Genomic DNA, 18106 nt, shown 5'->3' on the forward strand with positions numbered 1-18106 from the left:
GCCTCTGCCGATGAAAGCCTGGCTGGCCGCCGGCGAGTAACTCGAGTTGGTAGCATTGGAGCGTCGAGAAAGGAGGTCGGTGTCGGTGGCTGCTCCCTCGATCCCACTGTCGGTGAACTCGCTCCCCTCGCCCGCGTTGACGTCCTAAAGGCAAGAGAGACACGGCGTGAGATGAAGAGCCCGGCTGAGTCCTGCCTTCTGGAAACACCAACTGAACCTGAGGCGCCCAGGTGGCACCACGCTTCTTCACACCCCCGTTTTGTCTGGCACTGGAAACGCCATATCTCTTTTTCTTCTGAAGAGAAACAACTGGAAGGAAAGGTAGGGTAAGCAGAACTTCCCGCACAGTTTAGGAAAGACCAGTCACACGCACAGCTCAGGTGGTACCTCCACAGCATTAGCATTTGGGAATGTAAGATGCAGCATCATCTGTTTACATTGAACTAAGTTAACAGTGCTAAAGGTTTTGCAAAAGGAGAACATATGGTAGCAAAAACTGGCAGTGTCAAGAAAAGCAGCAATCAGCCTACGCATTTTGAGAAGAAAACACTGGTATTGTACATGCACACCTACAGTTGGACATCCCAAGACTGTAATTTGCAAATTATATAACTAAAAACATACTTATTTTCCTCCTAAGAAGTTAACACATTTGAGATTATTTGTGTCACCTCTACATCACAGACCCTAACGACTGGCCACATGATATCCCCTGCCAAATCCCACAATGACACTCTGCCAAAACATTGCAACAGAAGACCCTTCCTGGTCCCCAAGAATTAGCTGTTCATGGATCAGAAGAGACAAGAATATGGTCGGCTTGAGCAAGACAGGAAACAACACGACTGAATTCAGGTTTCAAAGACTTAGAGGCTCAGCCTGTCCCCTGTAACAAGGCTAGTGACTGAAGTGAACTAACCACTACCACCTCAGCATCCAAAGGCATCTGGAGCACTTTCTGAAGGAGGACAAATAAAGAGCAAGCCCTGTATGTGGAGACAAATACCTTATGTTTGATACTTGGAAGCAGAAGGAGCCAGGGAAGAAGATGCAAAGGAGTGAGAAATGTGCTCAAGAGAACAGGAATTTCAGCCTCTACCTCTCGTGCATGAGCAGCTGGTGCTAGATTTACAAGTCTGAAAAAACACGAGGAGTCTCTGAGAAGAGGTGGCAGAATGCAGTATTTATTTTGAGAGAAAACAAGCTTCTAGGTGTTGGTTCAAGGATCGGTTTTCTATGCATCCAAGAGCAGCTCTGCAGAAACTGAGAAACCCTCCAAACTTTTGTTTGAAACCTTCCTCCTGTGGAGCAAGAGCTGGATGGGAAAGCCTTAAGGGGAGGGGAAGGGTGTTGCTGACTTTGACTAACTTTTAAGGCATTAATTTGTAACGGATGGGCTTGCTCTTTATGAACACTACCTCTCAAGGGAGGCTTCAGAGTCCAGCTGGAAGACAAAGTACTTCCTTCCTCACTCAATGAGCACAGTTATCCTAATCAGGCTGGTTATTTAATGCAACACATAGTGATAGACAAGCTGTTCTGGACAGGCCAATATCCCTCTGCTCCCACCACATGTGAATGAGCTGAGCAGGGCTTCCTGTAAGTGCAGTCATCTACCCGTACACAGCAGTTTTCACTACCACACTTTTTTCCCTGCTGTTCCAATACACTTGTTTTTTTGGAAGCCAATTACCTTTCTCTCTCTTACAGCACAAGGAAGCCTATCTCGAGAGGGGAACCAGCGCTGCCCAGAAACTGGTGTTTACAAAACACTGCCGTGAGCAAGTTTTTGCACTCCGTCATGAGAAGGTGGATAGTGCAACTTCTGATGACAGCACTCCATTTGAGACCCTGGGCATCAAGGAGCCAGGACTGGCACAGCCGCTCAACGCTCACAGGCCCGAGGCACTGCCCCTCTGCCAACGCAGCCACACTGGCATAAAAATGAGCACCAGAGACCTGAACCAGATCTCCCGTGTCCACTGGGATAATTATTCCCATAAAACAATCAGGGTTTGCATTTGTTTTATGGGCTCTTCTTCCTCTGTAACCTTTTTAAAAGGAAAAAGTGTGCCACTCATATAACATAAACAAATCTGCATTCTCCACTGAACACTGCACTAGCAGTGGCAATGGAAATTGTCTGAGGTTTTGGCTTTCTTGTTTTTGTTTAATGATTTAATAAACATACAACCAGTCTCATGATTTACTTTATCCATGCAATACAGAAAGGATAAAGTCAATTCCAAAATTTTAGCCGATGTAACTTTTAGGAAGCGTACTTCACACTTGACCTAGAATTAGTCAGTTTAAACAAATAAAGAGCTGCTAAAAGAGCCCACCAACTCGAGGGAGATAGAATTTGTAATCTTGCCAGCCAGCATATGCACAAAACTTTTTTGGTGCTTTTTAGCAGATGGAGTATTTCTTCAAAAATAGAAGTGCATGCAAGATGTTCAAGCACATCACTGCCATGCAGGGTTCCTCGTGCCTAGTGAGACACAGCCTTCTTCTTGTCCAACCCTGACAAGACTCAGCATTACTTGCCTCAGTTTCCCTGTCCTTAAACAGGGATTATAGTCCCTAACTGATACATGGGTGTATTGGCTTACTATTTGTAAAAGAACGAAAGGATGGAAAACTCAGAGTGAATGTTATATATGCTCATGAGTTTAAATTGTAGCATGTTTTGCAAGCATCTTTATAATCTTTACCACAATGTAAGTGATTGGTTGGATGGGTCAAAAAGTTCTTTTCAGCATAATGATGCAGTAGCCCCTGCACTCCTTTTTCCTCTCTTAAATATCCTGTATCAAAGACTTCTTGCCAACCAATTCAAGCCCTTTGATAGAAGGAGGGCTTGAGCATATAAAGGTCAGAAGGGTTCAAAACCTACAGCCTGCTAATATTGTTCACGCTCATGAATTATGAAACATAGCATTGAGTGAGCTGAGCACTTTCGGAAGTCTGCTCTATGAGAAGATTGGTCTCGGGGTTAGTAGGGTTAAGAGCATTCATTACACAGGTCTCTGACTTCTGAGTTCCTGCTGCAATGTCAGCTTGTTCTCATCGGAGGGTATGAAAAGCTCTCAAGAAGTAGCCAGCATCTGTTCTTGCCGTCTGACAGTGCTATAATCCGCACACTGAAGGGCATTCAATTAAGAGTTCAGCAGAAAGTACAGAGGTTTAGTATTATGCTTCTGCAGAAATGTGCTGTGGCTGAAGGCCCAACAAGCCAAGCTGGCCAACAAACCCTAGCAGGGTCTGACGAATACATCACTTGGGACACAAACAGTCCTGCAGATTTTCAAACGAGGATGCTAAAAACTAAGCATCCCAGCTCGCACTGTGAGTTTCATGGCTCTGTGCTGACGAGATCCATGTGGACACATGGGGCCCTAACTTTGGTGTCCAGCTCCAAAGTACATACTGACATGGTCACCGTAGCCTACTGCTCAGAAGCAAAGTGAACGCTGCATAACCTGGGTGAGAGATATTTAAAAATCACTCACGTTTCCCGCCTAGGTTCTCAAAGAGCCCCGCAGACGACAGCAACATCTCCGTCCTCTGAGGAAGACATTTACCATCCCAGACCCCAGACAGGATACACCACAGAGGCTTGCTAACGAAACAAGCATTTCAATCCTCAGCAGAAGGAGTTCCCAGGCAAAGACTCTTAATGCCAAGAGACACAGTTCAGCCTTCACTGCTCACCCCTCTGAGTCCTTCCCAGCATCCCTGCAGTTCTCCATCATGATGCCAATGGTACGTGCCAGGCACATCGTGAGAGCTGGGAGACAGCTGAAGATTGCAGAACACACATTCCTGAAGCCCACAGTTTTGGGCATTACACACATTATAAAGAATCACCAATACATTACTCTGGACTTGCAATTCCTATCATCAAGGGGCTCTGTTTTATTTCACTGGTTAAAAACCCCAAAAGTTTCATTCATCTCCGAGTAAGATTCAGGACATTGTACCTGAACAATTTCCATCTTGATAGAGATCTTGTGTTTTGTATTTTCAGGCTGGCAAACAGCTGTCTCCACACAGAGGAATATTTTTGCCCAGAGAGACCATCCCAGGAACCAAATACAAGGCTGGAACTAAAATGTGTGCTGCCCTGCTTAGCCTTCCCACTTGTGTTTACCTAGCTTCAGGCCCAGGAGGACAAGTGGGCAAAGCAAGAGGGAGGTGGAAATCGTTAAATTGGTCACACCAAGTGGAAAGCGTGTAGCAAATGAAAGGAAAGCGTATTTCCTCCAAGACAGAGAGATGGGGAAAGTCGTGGGAATCTCAGTTCTTGGCATTTTGCAAACACAACAGGTCTTAGTCCACAAAGACAACAAACTGAATGAACAAGGGGCTTTGTCCCTTAGATTTAAGATTGTTCTGGAGAAGCAGGGAGAAAGTCACATAAAGACCAGTGGCCGAAGAAGGGAACTAAACAGGCTTTAGCTACTGTGCTGCACTCTGTGCCTTGATGGGGAGGGCAGTAAGTAGCAGCACAGCTTCCACCAGAATGTGGAATCTGTGCCACTCCTGAAGATGATAGAGGGGCAGCACCATTTCTTACACTGGCAGTGCCACCATACTGGTTGTAAATGCCCAGGGTTTATGAAAGGAGGTTCAAAAGGAAAGAGTAGGGAACAGTGGAATGCCCGATGCCAGACAGATATGCCAGAGAATGAGAAACCAGAGATGGGCTGAATGGTACCGTTGTTACCAACAAGAAGGCAGCAAGGCCCAGCAAACAGGCCACGTGCCAGGAGAGCTACAACAGCCCTAACAGCATTCGAGCACAGTGAAGTGGAATTATCACAGCCTCATCAAATGCAGTGAACAATTTAAATGATGAACCAATTGGGTAAAGTATTAGTTAAAGTATTAGCAGCACACTTAAATATATTTTTCCCTCACAGGAACGCTGGGTTTCATGCAGAGCAAGTCAGTGGGGAATAAAAGTGTAACACAAGATACATCAAGCTAATGTAATTGCTGCTGTAGCTTTTGCATGCTCATGTGATCCTCATGTCTCTTACCTGTCTGCCACAGCCACATATGTTTAAAAAATTCTTGCTAGATTTAGAAGACAAAAAAAAGCCCTCTCTTTGCTTTAGAAAAAAAGTCTACCTTCAGCTACCAAAAATCAGGACAAAAGTTTCAGTGCAGGTTCCAGGTGCTTTTGTTCCATTCATGAACATATTTAGTACTGGTCTCTGCTAGCAAGAGACCACTGGATGGGATAAGCCTTGCCCAGCTCTCTGTCTCATGACTGGACACATTCAGGATGCTTGGAAGAACAATGCATCAACTTCCCACCAAAAGCCCTGTTACAGACACCATTGAAATGGCTTGGTGAATCACTTTCTCCTGCTTGACTGACAGCAGTGACTCATGGGCACTTTAGGCACATGGAACTGAGTTATCAGGAAAACTCTTACTTCCCTAATATAAACAGCTCCTTATATGGTTAATACCTCTTTCTAAATTAGCCATTAGATTGAAAGCACTTGTTATTAAAAGGCAACTGAGTATTTTTTTTCATTGGAAGGGGCTTCTTTCAAGAGAACGCAAATCCTCTGTTCCCCATCCTGTTTAGCAAGAGATAAATAAGGTTTTCATATTCAGCAACATCCTGAAACTGCACATAACCTGTCTGGTTGCTAGTTAGGCAAGCACCATGGAATACATTTAAAATAGATGGGTAAACAGCCTGATGGTTTGCATGCTTTTATGTGCCTTGTGTCTCTTTGAAGCTCCTATGTAGAAAAAGATTGGCCTGATAAGAGTTTTTCCTTTCTCTTCAGTACTGACTCTACCATCATTTGATGGTCAAGGTGGTCTGTTAAAGTACAACTTCCTCCACATCAAAATTAAATCCTCTCTCCATAGCTACATGAACACCTGATAATGAATAAATTAGAAGATTTATCTGTCTTGAAAAGAATCAAAACATTCAAAGGAGCAAAGATAAATCATAAATTGCAATTGAAACCTGAGTGAGACAAATGGTTTTAAAGCTGCAATGCAGACACACAAAAGCAACTCCAGAGCTCATTCTGTCTGGGAGAAAGACAGTTTTGAGGATTGTTACAAACATACTGAATCGTGCCTACATAATTCACTGTAAAATCAGAGGGATTGTAACAATGACATGAAGGAGACTGTCTACCACAGCAAGGAGCAAAGACCCTCAGTGAGATGCTGGGAGCTGATAGTAAAGAAAGGTCTGAAGACATCTACAGACCTGCAAACAGCAGGACATACTATCTGAGAACCAGCCAGGACACACCAGACTAACAACAGGCTTTGGAGAACTAAACTGACACCACTAATCCATACAGGCCAACTGTAGTTTTCTGTTGGATTGGCTGGGTCTTGTCTACACCTCCTAGGAGGACTCCCAACTCCAGTGAGGTACAGTTACAAACCAACTGCAATTTGTATGTGGATACTAGACTGAGACACTGAGTTTGTTATCTTTAGGATTTCAAAGAGATCAGATACAGGTATGCACACGCAGCTACTACTTCTGTGCACGCACCACACCGGTGCAACAGTTCTTCACATGTCTGAAAGAATAAAAATTTTAAAAAAGAAAAAGAAAAGAAGAAAACACCACAACAACAAACCCTTCTATATGTTATTAAAGCTAATCACAATGGATTAATAAGAAAGCAGGTTTTGGTTGTGGTCCTCTGAAATCAAACCTACTCCTGACAAAAAAGGTACTAGCCCAGACCTCTAGATACTTCTCCTACCTGTAAGCTTCACTCTTATTACTAAAGGATGAATCACAGTCACAGGTTTCTGGGCAGTAATCCCTGGGAAAGTCCTAAGGCATGGATTTCAGTGGATTTTGGTTCCAGGATTCCTTTGTGAACTTGTCTTGGTAAATGCTGTACAGTGTAATTTGGCACCTTGGAAAGACAGACAAAGTGCTGGGTGCCAGGCACCCGTAAGATACTCGAATACGGGAAGGAGCTGTGCTTCCACTTCACTGCTGCAGGACAGGGAGGTAGCAAACACCCGTGTATCAAGCATCCATCAACCCATTTCCTTTGCAGGCAACTCTGACTGACACATATGGCTGTTACCTCAGTATTACACTTGGTTCCCTCATTTGATGTTAAGCTATCCTGCTAGCCAGGTGCCTCTAACACAGGGGTTTGGAACATTTTTGGTTCACTGACACCTCAGACATTTGCCAGCTAATATACAGGCCCTTCCAGACAGATATCTCTGTAGACCACCATGCTTCCCCAGGGAGCCTGGTTTTCTTAACTGACTTAGATGACTTAAAGGCAAATTATGAACCCACAGGGACTCTTGCAGCAGTCAGGAAAATACAAACCTGGAGGACTTGTCTGTCAGCTGTGAGACAGAAAATGTTGAAAATTAAACTGTCTCCCATAAAGCTGCAGGGAAATACATGGGATAGTTTTGCCCTCCTCTCCAAGGTACTGCACAGAGCTCTTCACTGACTTAAGCCAGCTGTGGCATCAGTTTGTTATCTATTCATGTTCAGAAAGTTAGTTTTGCATCCCTAAAAGCTAAAGTTTTGGGTAAAGGAAAGGGGCAGGATGTTTTGATCGTGCTTTTTAGTAACACAGGAGAAAACCCAGCTCGTGAAAGAAGGCAGAAAGGACAACAGGAAATGGCACGAAGCGCTGCCATGGGACCTGAGCACACCAGTTCTTCCCTGGCTTCAGCACTGACCCCTAAGGGGTGCTAAAGCATATAATACCATGAACGAGAATCAACCCGTAATCCAGCAAAGCCTCTTGCAGTGTGGTCCCTGCACACAGCTTCCAACACTTCCCCAGATCTGGGATGGATGCCTGATTTCCAACCCCAGCAATGGAAGGAAGTCTCAGTTCTTGAATGTGAGACTTGAATGTTTAATCCCTCTGTTCCCAAATGATATACTGAGGACCCCCCAAAACTTACTTTGTTTTCATCCCACAGGACCACCCAGCTGAAGAAAGTTTCTAGAGGCATTAAGCTAACCATAAACCAACGTAAGCAGCCTGACTGTGCTCGAGTTAAACAAATGGCAATGTGCCTAACCAAAATCCTTGAAGTAAAATGCAGGGTTAGGTTACTTTTTGTTCACCCGCTGCCAAGAGAAGGGAATTCTTCCTGAGAAATGTAGTAGAGGCGGTAGAAGTGGGAGAGGGGGAAAGCTGAGAGACAGCCCCTTGAAATCAAAAGGTATCATCTGGGAGGTGTTCACCTGAAAAATCGCCTAACTTAAGGGAGCAGGGAAATATCTGCCACCTGGGATGATGACTAGTCACAGGATCACATACTAAAGCTCTCTGAAAAGTTTCAATGGGCACTTCACTGGAAAGCATCATTACTGCAAATTGCATCCAAGTAAGCACAGCCAAGCAAACAAGCAGCTGCAGCAACCTGTCTGTGATTTTTAAGTGGAAAGTACTTGAAACTAAAAACATGCAGTGCCTATAGCTTTACAGAGAAAACAATTATTGCCAGTGGTACAAGCACTTCAGAAGTATAAATGACAAAGTCCTACTGTTTAAAATAACATGCCTGAATGGAGCTAGATCAGATATCAGGACTGCTGATTTGCTTTCCGTTGGCTTCAGACCAAGAGCAAAAGAAGAAAAACAAATTAAGATCTTAGAAAGAGTATCAAAATATTTGCCAGCGAAGACCAAAACACATTTTCACATGCTCCTTTCCCTAACAATACTGGGGCAGAGCTGTGTGCTCTGAAGGGAGTGACTACTATTTGCTTCAAAATATCCTGAATAGGTTATACTCAATCTAACGTCATCTACCTGGGAAGGGCAGCTTGGTGACAGTGCAGGGAAGGCCTCTGAAGACCTCTGTTCAAGCTTTCCTCCAGGCTCACGTTGAATCCGCTTCCAGTTAGCCAGGCTATAAACAGTCAACTCGGTCAAGGCATTAAATGAGTGTCTGGTCATTCCGACCCACTGAGAGCTGCCACACCAGCAGCCAGCAGGACCCAAGATGTGGATTCACAAGCAGTTTACAGTGGTGCAAGCCTGGGCTGCTACAAAAAGGATTGCTCACGCTTTCCCCAACCACCTCCACACCCACCCTGCCCCCCCCCAGCCCGTTTCCAGCCCTTTAACTTGGTGCCTTGTGGCAAACAGAGATGTTTGGTTTTAATCAGGTTGTTTGCTTGGGGGCTCAGCAAAGTGACCAGTTGAACAGTGCTCTCCAGTGGTATTCAGACCCTCGAGACACCAAACCATCCAACTCGTGGATCTCTGGCTTTCTGAAGCATGGCTCAGGCTACATCTGAGACCTTGGGAATGACCTCTGAACAAAAGGCACTACAGGACTGAGTGAACAGGGGCTCATCAGTGAGATGCACACTATAGCTGAAAACCAGTAACATCTTACTTCTAGGCACTTTCTAAGCCATGTGTCATTAATTGTAATTTAATGACACACTACTCTGTCTTTATTTCTTTCCTCGATTCCATCTCGAGTCAAACAACTAAGACTAAAGATCTTGGTCAATCTGATTAAGAGTCGTACTTAGGTTGAAAAATAGCTGTTTTGCAGACTATAGATTGGGAGTTACAGAATTACTCTAATAGGAACAGAGCTTCAGCTGCTGAAGGTACTCTGCCTGGAAAAGCGATGACCGAGGAGGGCTGTGAGAGCAGGCTGTAAGGTCACGAGTGTCAAACAGAGAGTGAACAGGATGCAGTGGAAGCCAGAAGCAGAAAATTATTTCAGAAAAGAGAATTCATGGGGGACAGGTCAACCCAACAGTCTTGGATGCATTCCTCCCTCAGGAAGACTCAAATCACGAATCTTCTGGCATCAGGAAGAATGCCCTAAAGGAAAGTTCACTCTGTACTCCCTCAGTTAGTTTCTTTTCTTTTTGGTCTTTCTTTTCTTCCTTTTCCTGAGCACTTGGTACTTAGGAAACAAGGTACTGGGCTGGATGGTGTTTATGTGACTGACCCAGTGCGGTCCTTTTACATTTTGAGGTTATGTCCTTTATGCCACAAAATCATTTGCAAAAAAGTTTCACAAAACTTAAAAACAAGAATCAGAATGCTGGAGTTTAGCCATCCTACAGAACATAACAAAACACTATAACCTGTTATAAAATTCCCTGAGATAATAAGAAAAATGGTATCAGCTGGAAAGATATTCTCTTTTTAGACCATTTTTTCTGTGCATCCTGATCTAATTCCCACAAAATCCGTGGTTTCATCTCCTTCATGTTCTGCAAATTTTTTTTCTGCAGGATTTTTTTCTTTTAAAGCTTGAGACCCCAAACTCCTTCAGGCTACCTACAGAGGCCTAAAAATAGCAATGAATTTGAAAATTGGACAAAAGGGGATTTAGCGTGCCAAGGACATAGTCTGAGGCTGGCGCTGAAGGAGGTGCAGCTTCCAAGTGAGTTGTGCAGGAAGTTTGCTCACTCTCCCCCTGCTCAGTTTCACAACAAACCCTGGACTGAAGACACTATAAGAAAACTTTGCTTTCCCTGCAGAGTGAAGGGACAGCATCTTGCTTCTCCTTCTCAGAAGTTATGTAAAAAACCTGGACTGTAATACTAACGTTGGAATTGAGCTTTCCGGAATAAATCACCAACTGGGCTATAAAGCTCAGAAAGGAATGAGCCGTCCTTGTTGTTTGTGAGTGGTTAATCAGGCATAAATGTTTTGGCCACCCTGTGTCTTTGGATTTTAACAGACACAGGAGCCACACCATGCTCTAAATACTGCTTGTAAAGCATCGTCCTTCCCCTAGGAAAGATAGTGCACCCATAGCTTTGCAGCTACTAGGAACTACTCCTAACATATTCCTCCACAAAGCAAATAAACACCACTTTGGAGCCCATGGAGGTCTCTAGCTTCAATGGCCACTGCCATTACCACCTCAACCATCAAGAAACAAAGGGGAAGGAATGGGACCTGCAGTGCTGGAACCAGCACCTGGTAAGGCTGGCTCATGCCAAACTACAGCAGACACTCAGGAACGGACACGGCGTCGGCACCACGGCCTGGAAAGCAGATTTTGTCATATGACCAGAACATCTTCTGAACATGCCGGATGTCTTCACTCAGCTGCCACTGTAGCAGAGCATGAGATGTCAAAACAGGTTCATGTCCTATGTAAGGCTATAATCTCCCATTTGATGGTTTAAAGAAAAGAGCAGTCAGAAATTATCCACAGAGGGGAAATATGGAATAAGGAGGTGGCAAGATGGGCTTGGAAGTGGCACAAAGCCATATCTCAAGGTTTCCATTCCCTAATTCACCTCCTGAAACTTCAGTTAGGGTTCACAACAGCAGGGGAGCATGTGGTCACCTTTGTCTCTGAACATCCACCACCAGGAGGAGGAGGACAGAGCCTCCTGCAAGCAGATGTTAAGCTGCAAGCAGGACACAACAGGGCCATATTACAAAATCTGTATCCCAACAAGCAGGTTGTGGGATCCTGGGGATCTCACAACCCACAGTCAGAACAAGCTGTTTCCAACCAGAGCTTGTCTCCCTTCTAGCAAAAATGGGTGAAAATGTCAGCCAATTAAGCTCTTTCCACCTACATCACATCATCTCCAAAAGCCAAACAGGATCTCAGCAGAGTTCTCCAGGAAGTCTCACTTCAGCAGATCTGAGCCCTTAATGTTAAAATGTTACGAGTAAGAGAACTACTGCGTGGGTGCCCCAAAGCCACCCTGTGAATATTATTCACTTGTGCATATTAAACATAATTGTCTCTCCAGTACTAAAAAGCTCTCCTTCTAAAGTAGTAGAAAGTGACTCCCACAGTACAATTTAAGGTTTAAATTTGGAAATGAGAGATTTTATTTTTCTCTTTTTTTTTTTCCTCTAATGTAAACCACGTAATTGTAAAGAACTGATGGATAAGGCATTGTAACAAAACACGTATGGCTGTGATTATGGCATCTCCTTTCTGTGACACATTCAGGGATAAGTTTTCCCAGTAACAGTGGTCAGCACACCACAAAAATAACAGCTACTGACAACTCCTAATAAATTTAGCCTGTGTAGAAAACATATAGCTGAACATGCATGTAACAGTGGCTGGATTCAGGAATCAAACAGAAAGACAAAAGCACATTGCTGTGGCCTCAGACATAGGACCCTAAGCTCAGCAGGGACCTCTTTGAGAACCAGGCAAAAGCTACCTACAAGTGACCATCAGAACCTCTCAGTATTTCTAGCACCAGGGAAGATGAGATGAAAAAATCATGCAAATGACTGACTTTCAAATCAGTTGTGACCAATTTCCAAAAACTGAAAATAACCTTCTGGCAAATACAAAACCAAATTCTTGTGAGGATGGGCAGAAACCTCATTCTTGGCTGTGAGGTTCAATTAGGTGACTTTGAACAAGTGAGCTACCTCTGCACTGTTAAATAACACATGGACAGGGGCAGGTCACCAGCCTGGAGGTCAAGAGCAAAAACTGTGTCCAGCACTTGGCCCCAGGTCACCTTTGTGCAGTGCCTCTGTGACCCTCGGATAGAACTATTATTTTGTGGGATTGGGATGGGGGAAAGAAGTTCAAAAGGCTGGAAAAGGAACATGAAAGTTTTGCCTCAGTCCACTAGACTGTTTTTACAGCATAAAATGTTTTACAGCACGAGGGCACGTATGTCAGGCAATGCTCAAGGTGATCATCAAGAGTATGAAGCCTATTGAGAAAGTGCTGAAAGACTGGAAAGGGCAGAGGAAAAAAAAATTGCCCAAACTGACCAGGTACAGGATGGCACAGACCAACACAGTGCCAAAGAACACCCTAACAGCAAAGCAGTAAGGCCATCAGCTCTACATCTCAGCTTCCACTGTGTCAGGTAGGGTAACCATCACACTCCACTTGACACCAGGGTTGTCAAGTAAATGTGAGCAAAGTGCTAAGATATTGTTGGTCTGGGGACCCAACACAGAGACACGTTGATAGCTTCCCCACTCTCACCCCATCCAAAGCTACCTAATCAGGCTCACTGAGGAACTAGTCCTTTTACTTTGTGTGCAAATTTGGACTTCCTTTTTGCTCTGTTAAACACATAATGATAGTGATTTCCCTAAGCTTGCTAAAGGTAGGCTTGGGCTAACATGACTTCATTACTGGCAAGTATCTTATACTTACCGTATGCTGCTAGGATTAAAGACTTGGGAGGATTTTTGACCTTTCCAAAGCTTTAATTTTGTTGAATTTATACGTGGTAATAATCAATGCAGAGACTCCTTACAGCCACCATCTCCAAGCTCAGGAGATAGACCTAGTGAAACCAGCCTCACAGATTTCCCTGGGTATGGTTGAGAGTCCACACAATGCTACGCAAATTCGTGACTTTCACTAAGTGCCCCAGAGGAATCTTCATAATGCCAAGATAGGCACCAAGAAGAAAAACAAACGCTTCACTGTTCGGCAGCGACTCTGTTCTTTTTTTCTTAAATACACTTGAAAGAGGGCTGGAGGCAGCAGTTGCACCTAATAATCTCCATGAAAGCTGTTACGTACAAGGCTGCCAAATAAGATCCTTTTTTTTTCTCGTGTTGTTGTTCTCTCACTTTTTTCATCCTGCACTACCTTGATGGAGCACCAAAGAGCTTTTGCACTCACACCGTACAAATACCTTCAAAAACAAAGCGCCGATCCTGAAGTACAAAGCTGCCGTCGTGGGACTCTGCAGCATCTGTTTTAGCATGCTGCTTTTAAATTTAGAAGCCGTGTATCTCCACAGATCAAGCGCAGCCAATAAGTCACTCAGCAGTCCCTTCCCATTAGCTCTCACAAGTCAGTGCCAGCCAACGGGGGGAAGTGGGTGTGTGGTGTGTGTGTGAACGGGCCCTTCTTGCCCTCCAACAGCCCTCTGCGTCTCCGCAGCCCTGCACCTCTGCTGCGGCTCACTGCACCCTGCCTGAGTGACGCTGCCCAGCCTGCAATCCCCAGCGCTGGTGTCCTGCCAGCAGCTCAGCTCGGCAGCAGGACGCGACCCTGCCGGCCCCCGACCCTGCCGCAACGCGCCGCTTTTTGCCTTTCCTGGGTCACGCGGCGCGGTGTGTGCGTACGCTGCACAGCATATGTAGGAGAAACCATGCAATGAAATCAGGGGAGCTGCTGAAGCATGCAATCTGGTGCACAGCCCTGACCTGTGCCGTCAGACTGCTCCATCTGTGTCTCCCGGCCGTGCTTCTGAGCCAGAGCCCACAGCTAGGAAATTGTGCATGTGAAAATCGCCACCGCCAGCTTCTTCCATTAGGCGGCTGGACCACCACTCTGGGAAGGTCCAGCAAGCCAGATGAATGAACTTAAAATGAGTGCAACATGCCTACAATGTGTACGCCACGGATGGCTGGTACAGGTGGGCAGGATTTGAAGCTACTTTTGCTCCCCCTTCAAGAGTAGTCTGCCACTTAACTGTAAGCAGAACTGCTGTCTGCAGCGGAAGGCGGTGCTGTGGAGCTCAGTCAGGCAGAACATGGCTGAGAAAAGCAGGGCAAAACAGAATGAAGACCCAACTGCAGCCCTTAAAGCAAAGGTCACAGCTTTGTTTGAAGCATGGGAGGGGCACCACGATAGAAAATCTCATCTTGGCTCTATGCTGTCTGTTAAAAGGATGAAGGATGAAGGGTATGACGTCCTCCTTGGCTAGGAGAAGTAGCATTTTCTCCATACATCTACATTGTTCATCATTTTTCAGTTTACGCCGGGTGAGCAACACAGCTTACAGGACTGGCAGTCTCCTGTGAGGGGACAGCACTGTTTCTAGGTGATGTTTTGCACAGATGTGAACATCGGTTAATTAGAAGAGTGAAATTTCAGCCTAGAGAGTGTTTACCATGGAGAAGAGGGGAAAGACTCACAGGTTTCTTCATTGCTTCCAGCCATGAGAGCCGAGGAGAGCTTGCACATGTGCAGGCAGGGGAGGGCAACAGGGAAGGGAGGGCTGAGAGAGGGGACACAACCAACACGCGCGAGCTCCCCAAGTGGAGTGAGCGGTTTTGGCAGCTACCCTGGAAAAAAAAGACACTGTCAGCACTGCAAAACACGCAGGAAAATCTTTAGCTGGCAAATGCAGATTTAACTTTCCCAGAGGCAGCAAAGAGTGGAAAAGGCCCAGAGCTGCAGATAAGGAAGGGAGCAGCGATGGGATCAAGCCAGCTCTGGACACTGCCGAGTTCAGCTCTCTCTTGGATACAGCCCCCTCTTTGGAAATGGGGCGCTGAAGGAAAACAAAGCCTGGAAGAATCTGGAATATCTTTATCCACAGACAGATGCACATTAACAAATGCCACACGCTTCCATTTTACAGAGAATGGAACTGCCTTACCTGAGTAGTTTTTGCCCTTCTGCCTTGCATGCTGCTACTATGGCTCATTTGTGGGTTGGTGGCCCCTTCGGAAAGGCAGTGGGACTTCCTACAGGGCAACGTGTTGTAATTACTGTAGGAAGGTGCATCCTCAGCGGTAACCGATGCCATCTTATGGCTCCCGATATCCGGGATGTCAGACACTAAGTTCCGGCAGTACCCTCCAAAGGCATTTCGCGGACCTCCGTTGATGGTGGCGCTCGGGGTTTTGGGCGAATACAGGTCGCTCATGGAGTTGGCGCGCTGGCAGGCAACCAGCGCCTGGGGGCTGCCACCGGCCTCCGGCCCCCGGCCGGCCTCGGCATCCTTCTCCTCGGCCAAGCCCAGGATTTCCTCGTTGCTCGTTAAATGCTCCTGGCTGAGGTCGGAAAGCGAGAACTCCAGGCTGTCCTCGCGCCAGATGTCGGCCGATTTGGAGCGCTTCTTCTTGAAGCTGGCTGTCTCGATGAAGGTTGTCCCGTTGGCCGCGTATCGATGCGCCCTCCCATCGCCCTCCGCCAGGAACGGCGGCTCGTCCCCATACAGCCTGCTCTCCTCCGAGTCAGGCATGCTCTGGACGGAGGCGGCGGTGAGGACAGTGCTGCTGTCCACGCTGGGGGTGACGGAGGAGTCGGTGTGGTAGGAAACTGGCCGCAGGCCCATGTCTACACGGTCCACCCAGATGGGGCTTCCAAAGTCCTCTAGGTTGGCCTCCTGGGTGAAGGGCTCCAGGCCGTTCTCCGCCAAGGACTGGGGGATGCTGGGGGTGCTGCTGGAGCGGGTGCTCACTTCCGAGTTCCGGTGGATAATTTTTCCAGAAGAAGCGTGGCGCGTCCGGCGAGAGGCTTTGTTGGAGAGGCGGAGCGAGCGGGAAGTGTGCTTGCGGCCCAGGCTGGTGTGCTTGTCTCCGTAGAAGGCATGCTCCACGCTCTGACTCTCTGCGTTTCCCATGGCGTCACAGTCTGAAAGGGAAGAGGGCGGGGACCGTTAAAGGTGGCAACCAAGCATGCAGGCAAGAAGACACACAGATGCCCCAGTACACCCGAAAGAGCTTTTCGTTCCTTTAATAAGCCTGTGCCAAAACCTACACTGCAGCTTCCACCAGGTCTCGCAAGACATGCTTCAGCAGCACCAGTTTATCCCACGTAATGAATCAAGTCAGCAACCGTACCAGCAAACTTATAAATACAACTTGGTTAAATCAGTATGTAGGAAAAGGTCAGACGATAGCTATGCTGGTATAAATGAAGAGTGTACAAGAGGGAAGGATTGACTCTTGAAGGTTGGTGTGAACTGGAGCTGGTTTCCCACCAAAGTGCAGTGGCAGTCTCAGCTCTGCACACCCTCACTTGATTCTTTGCATTAGCTTCACTATTCCAACCAATGCTACAAACTCAAAAAATCAACAGCTGTGGTTTATCTGCATGCAACAATATCCCAAAAAGTAGACAAGATATACACCTTTATCTAAGATTTCACTTTTCTTTTTTTCCCTAGGAACTGCAAATTGCAGCACCAAATAGCAAAGTACAAATTCAGCTGTTAAGCAGGCGAGCTAATAATAGGTTTGATTTCTGGAACAAAAAAACAGTGCAACATTAAGCAGGTACAGAGAGCCCCACACAAGAAAGCCATATTATGAAAAATAAATTAGCATGAGTGACTCAGACTATACAAAAATAACCTTTCTTCCTACTCACTCTGAAGCAGATAGCTGGATCTAAGTGCTTTGATCTAGCAAAGGTAAAACTGAGCTGGAACACAGGGACTGGGTTTTTCAGTCCCCACTGCCATACCTCACCTCCTACATTAATCAGTTGGGCACGTCCCACCGAGAAACAGGTTTCACATCTAGAAGATGTGAGTGATGATTGGATTCAACCTTGTAAAATACTTTGAGGTCTGTGATCTCACTCAACAAATGTCAGAAATATTTTATCAGTAGTATTGGCTCCTTCTAGCCAAAGAGCAAGAAGAAGAAGAAAAGTAAATGTTAAAGTACATGGCCATTCAAAATTAAATAGGAGGTCCTGAATTACACACAGGACAATTATATCTAGATAAATACTCCATAAATCTTGAACAGGAATTCCAAGACAAAACTACCTTCTTTTGAGGTATTTCTATTAGTCTTGACTGGGGGGGAAAAAAAAAAAAAAAAAAAAAACACAAAGCAAAACACACCAAACTGTCCTGACTGTAAAATAATCTGAACAATCTGGGGTTTCATTTCTTGGGGCAATTTCCTCTCCTTTAGCAGGATGTGCCAATGGGTACTGAGCTAGATACTGGCAGAAGAAATGTGATCGTGTATTTTCCCTTGCTATCTAAACAGACACTACCACTGCTGCACAAAACTGAATTAGTCCTGCACAAATTACATAGAAAATGAGGAATTAATTGTGCTAAACACAGGCACAGGACTTGTGCTGCAGGCTGCCCTGGGTGCATATGGCAGACCTGAACTTCTGCAGTGATACTTCTGACCACAGTCAGAGGACTCTGCTTCCCTACTCTTCTACACAGCAAAGTAGGTCACGTCTGAGGCTAAAAATCTGTCCAGTGCTGGAGCAACAGGCACCTCCTTAAGTATCTGCACATTTCTGTATCTAAAATAAATATAGTTACATGAAGTAAACTACAGCAGATAATAGCCTATGTCTAGTGAAATTATTAGTTGAACTCTCATTGACTGTCATAAGACTTGGTTATCATGCATTGTTTAAAAAATAATGTGCTGAAGAGAGGTCAGGT

The 18106-nt window shown here is 45.6% G+C and overlaps 1 protein-coding gene across 1 annotated transcript in view; it reads right to left on the reverse strand.

The window, feature by feature from the left end:
* Positions 1 to 16303, reverse strand: part of LOC103780610 (T-lymphoma invasion and metastasis-inducing protein 1-like) — a gene marked incomplete at its 3' end in the record, with an annotated part of 19046 nt that extends 2743 nt beyond the window's left edge. Inside the window, exons 1-2 of the mRNA XM_008948299.1 lie at positions 15335 to 16303; positions 1 to 144 (exon numbers count right to left, since the gene is read on the reverse strand). The exon at positions 1 to 144 is cut by the window's left edge and continues 1 nt beyond it. Coding sequence (XP_008946547.1) covers positions 1 to 144; positions 15335 to 16303 — 1113 coding nt within the window. The remainder of the gene's footprint in view (positions 145 to 15334) is intronic.
* Positions 16304 to 18106: the final 1803 nt, after the last annotated feature.

This window comes from Merops nubicus, unplaced genomic scaffold, assembly GCF_000691845.1.
Source record: "Merops nubicus isolate BGI_N331 unplaced genomic scaffold, ASM69184v1 scaffold30379, whole genome shotgun sequence".
NCBI classification, from domain to species: Eukaryota; Metazoa; Chordata; class Aves; order Coraciiformes; family Meropidae; genus Merops; species Merops nubicus.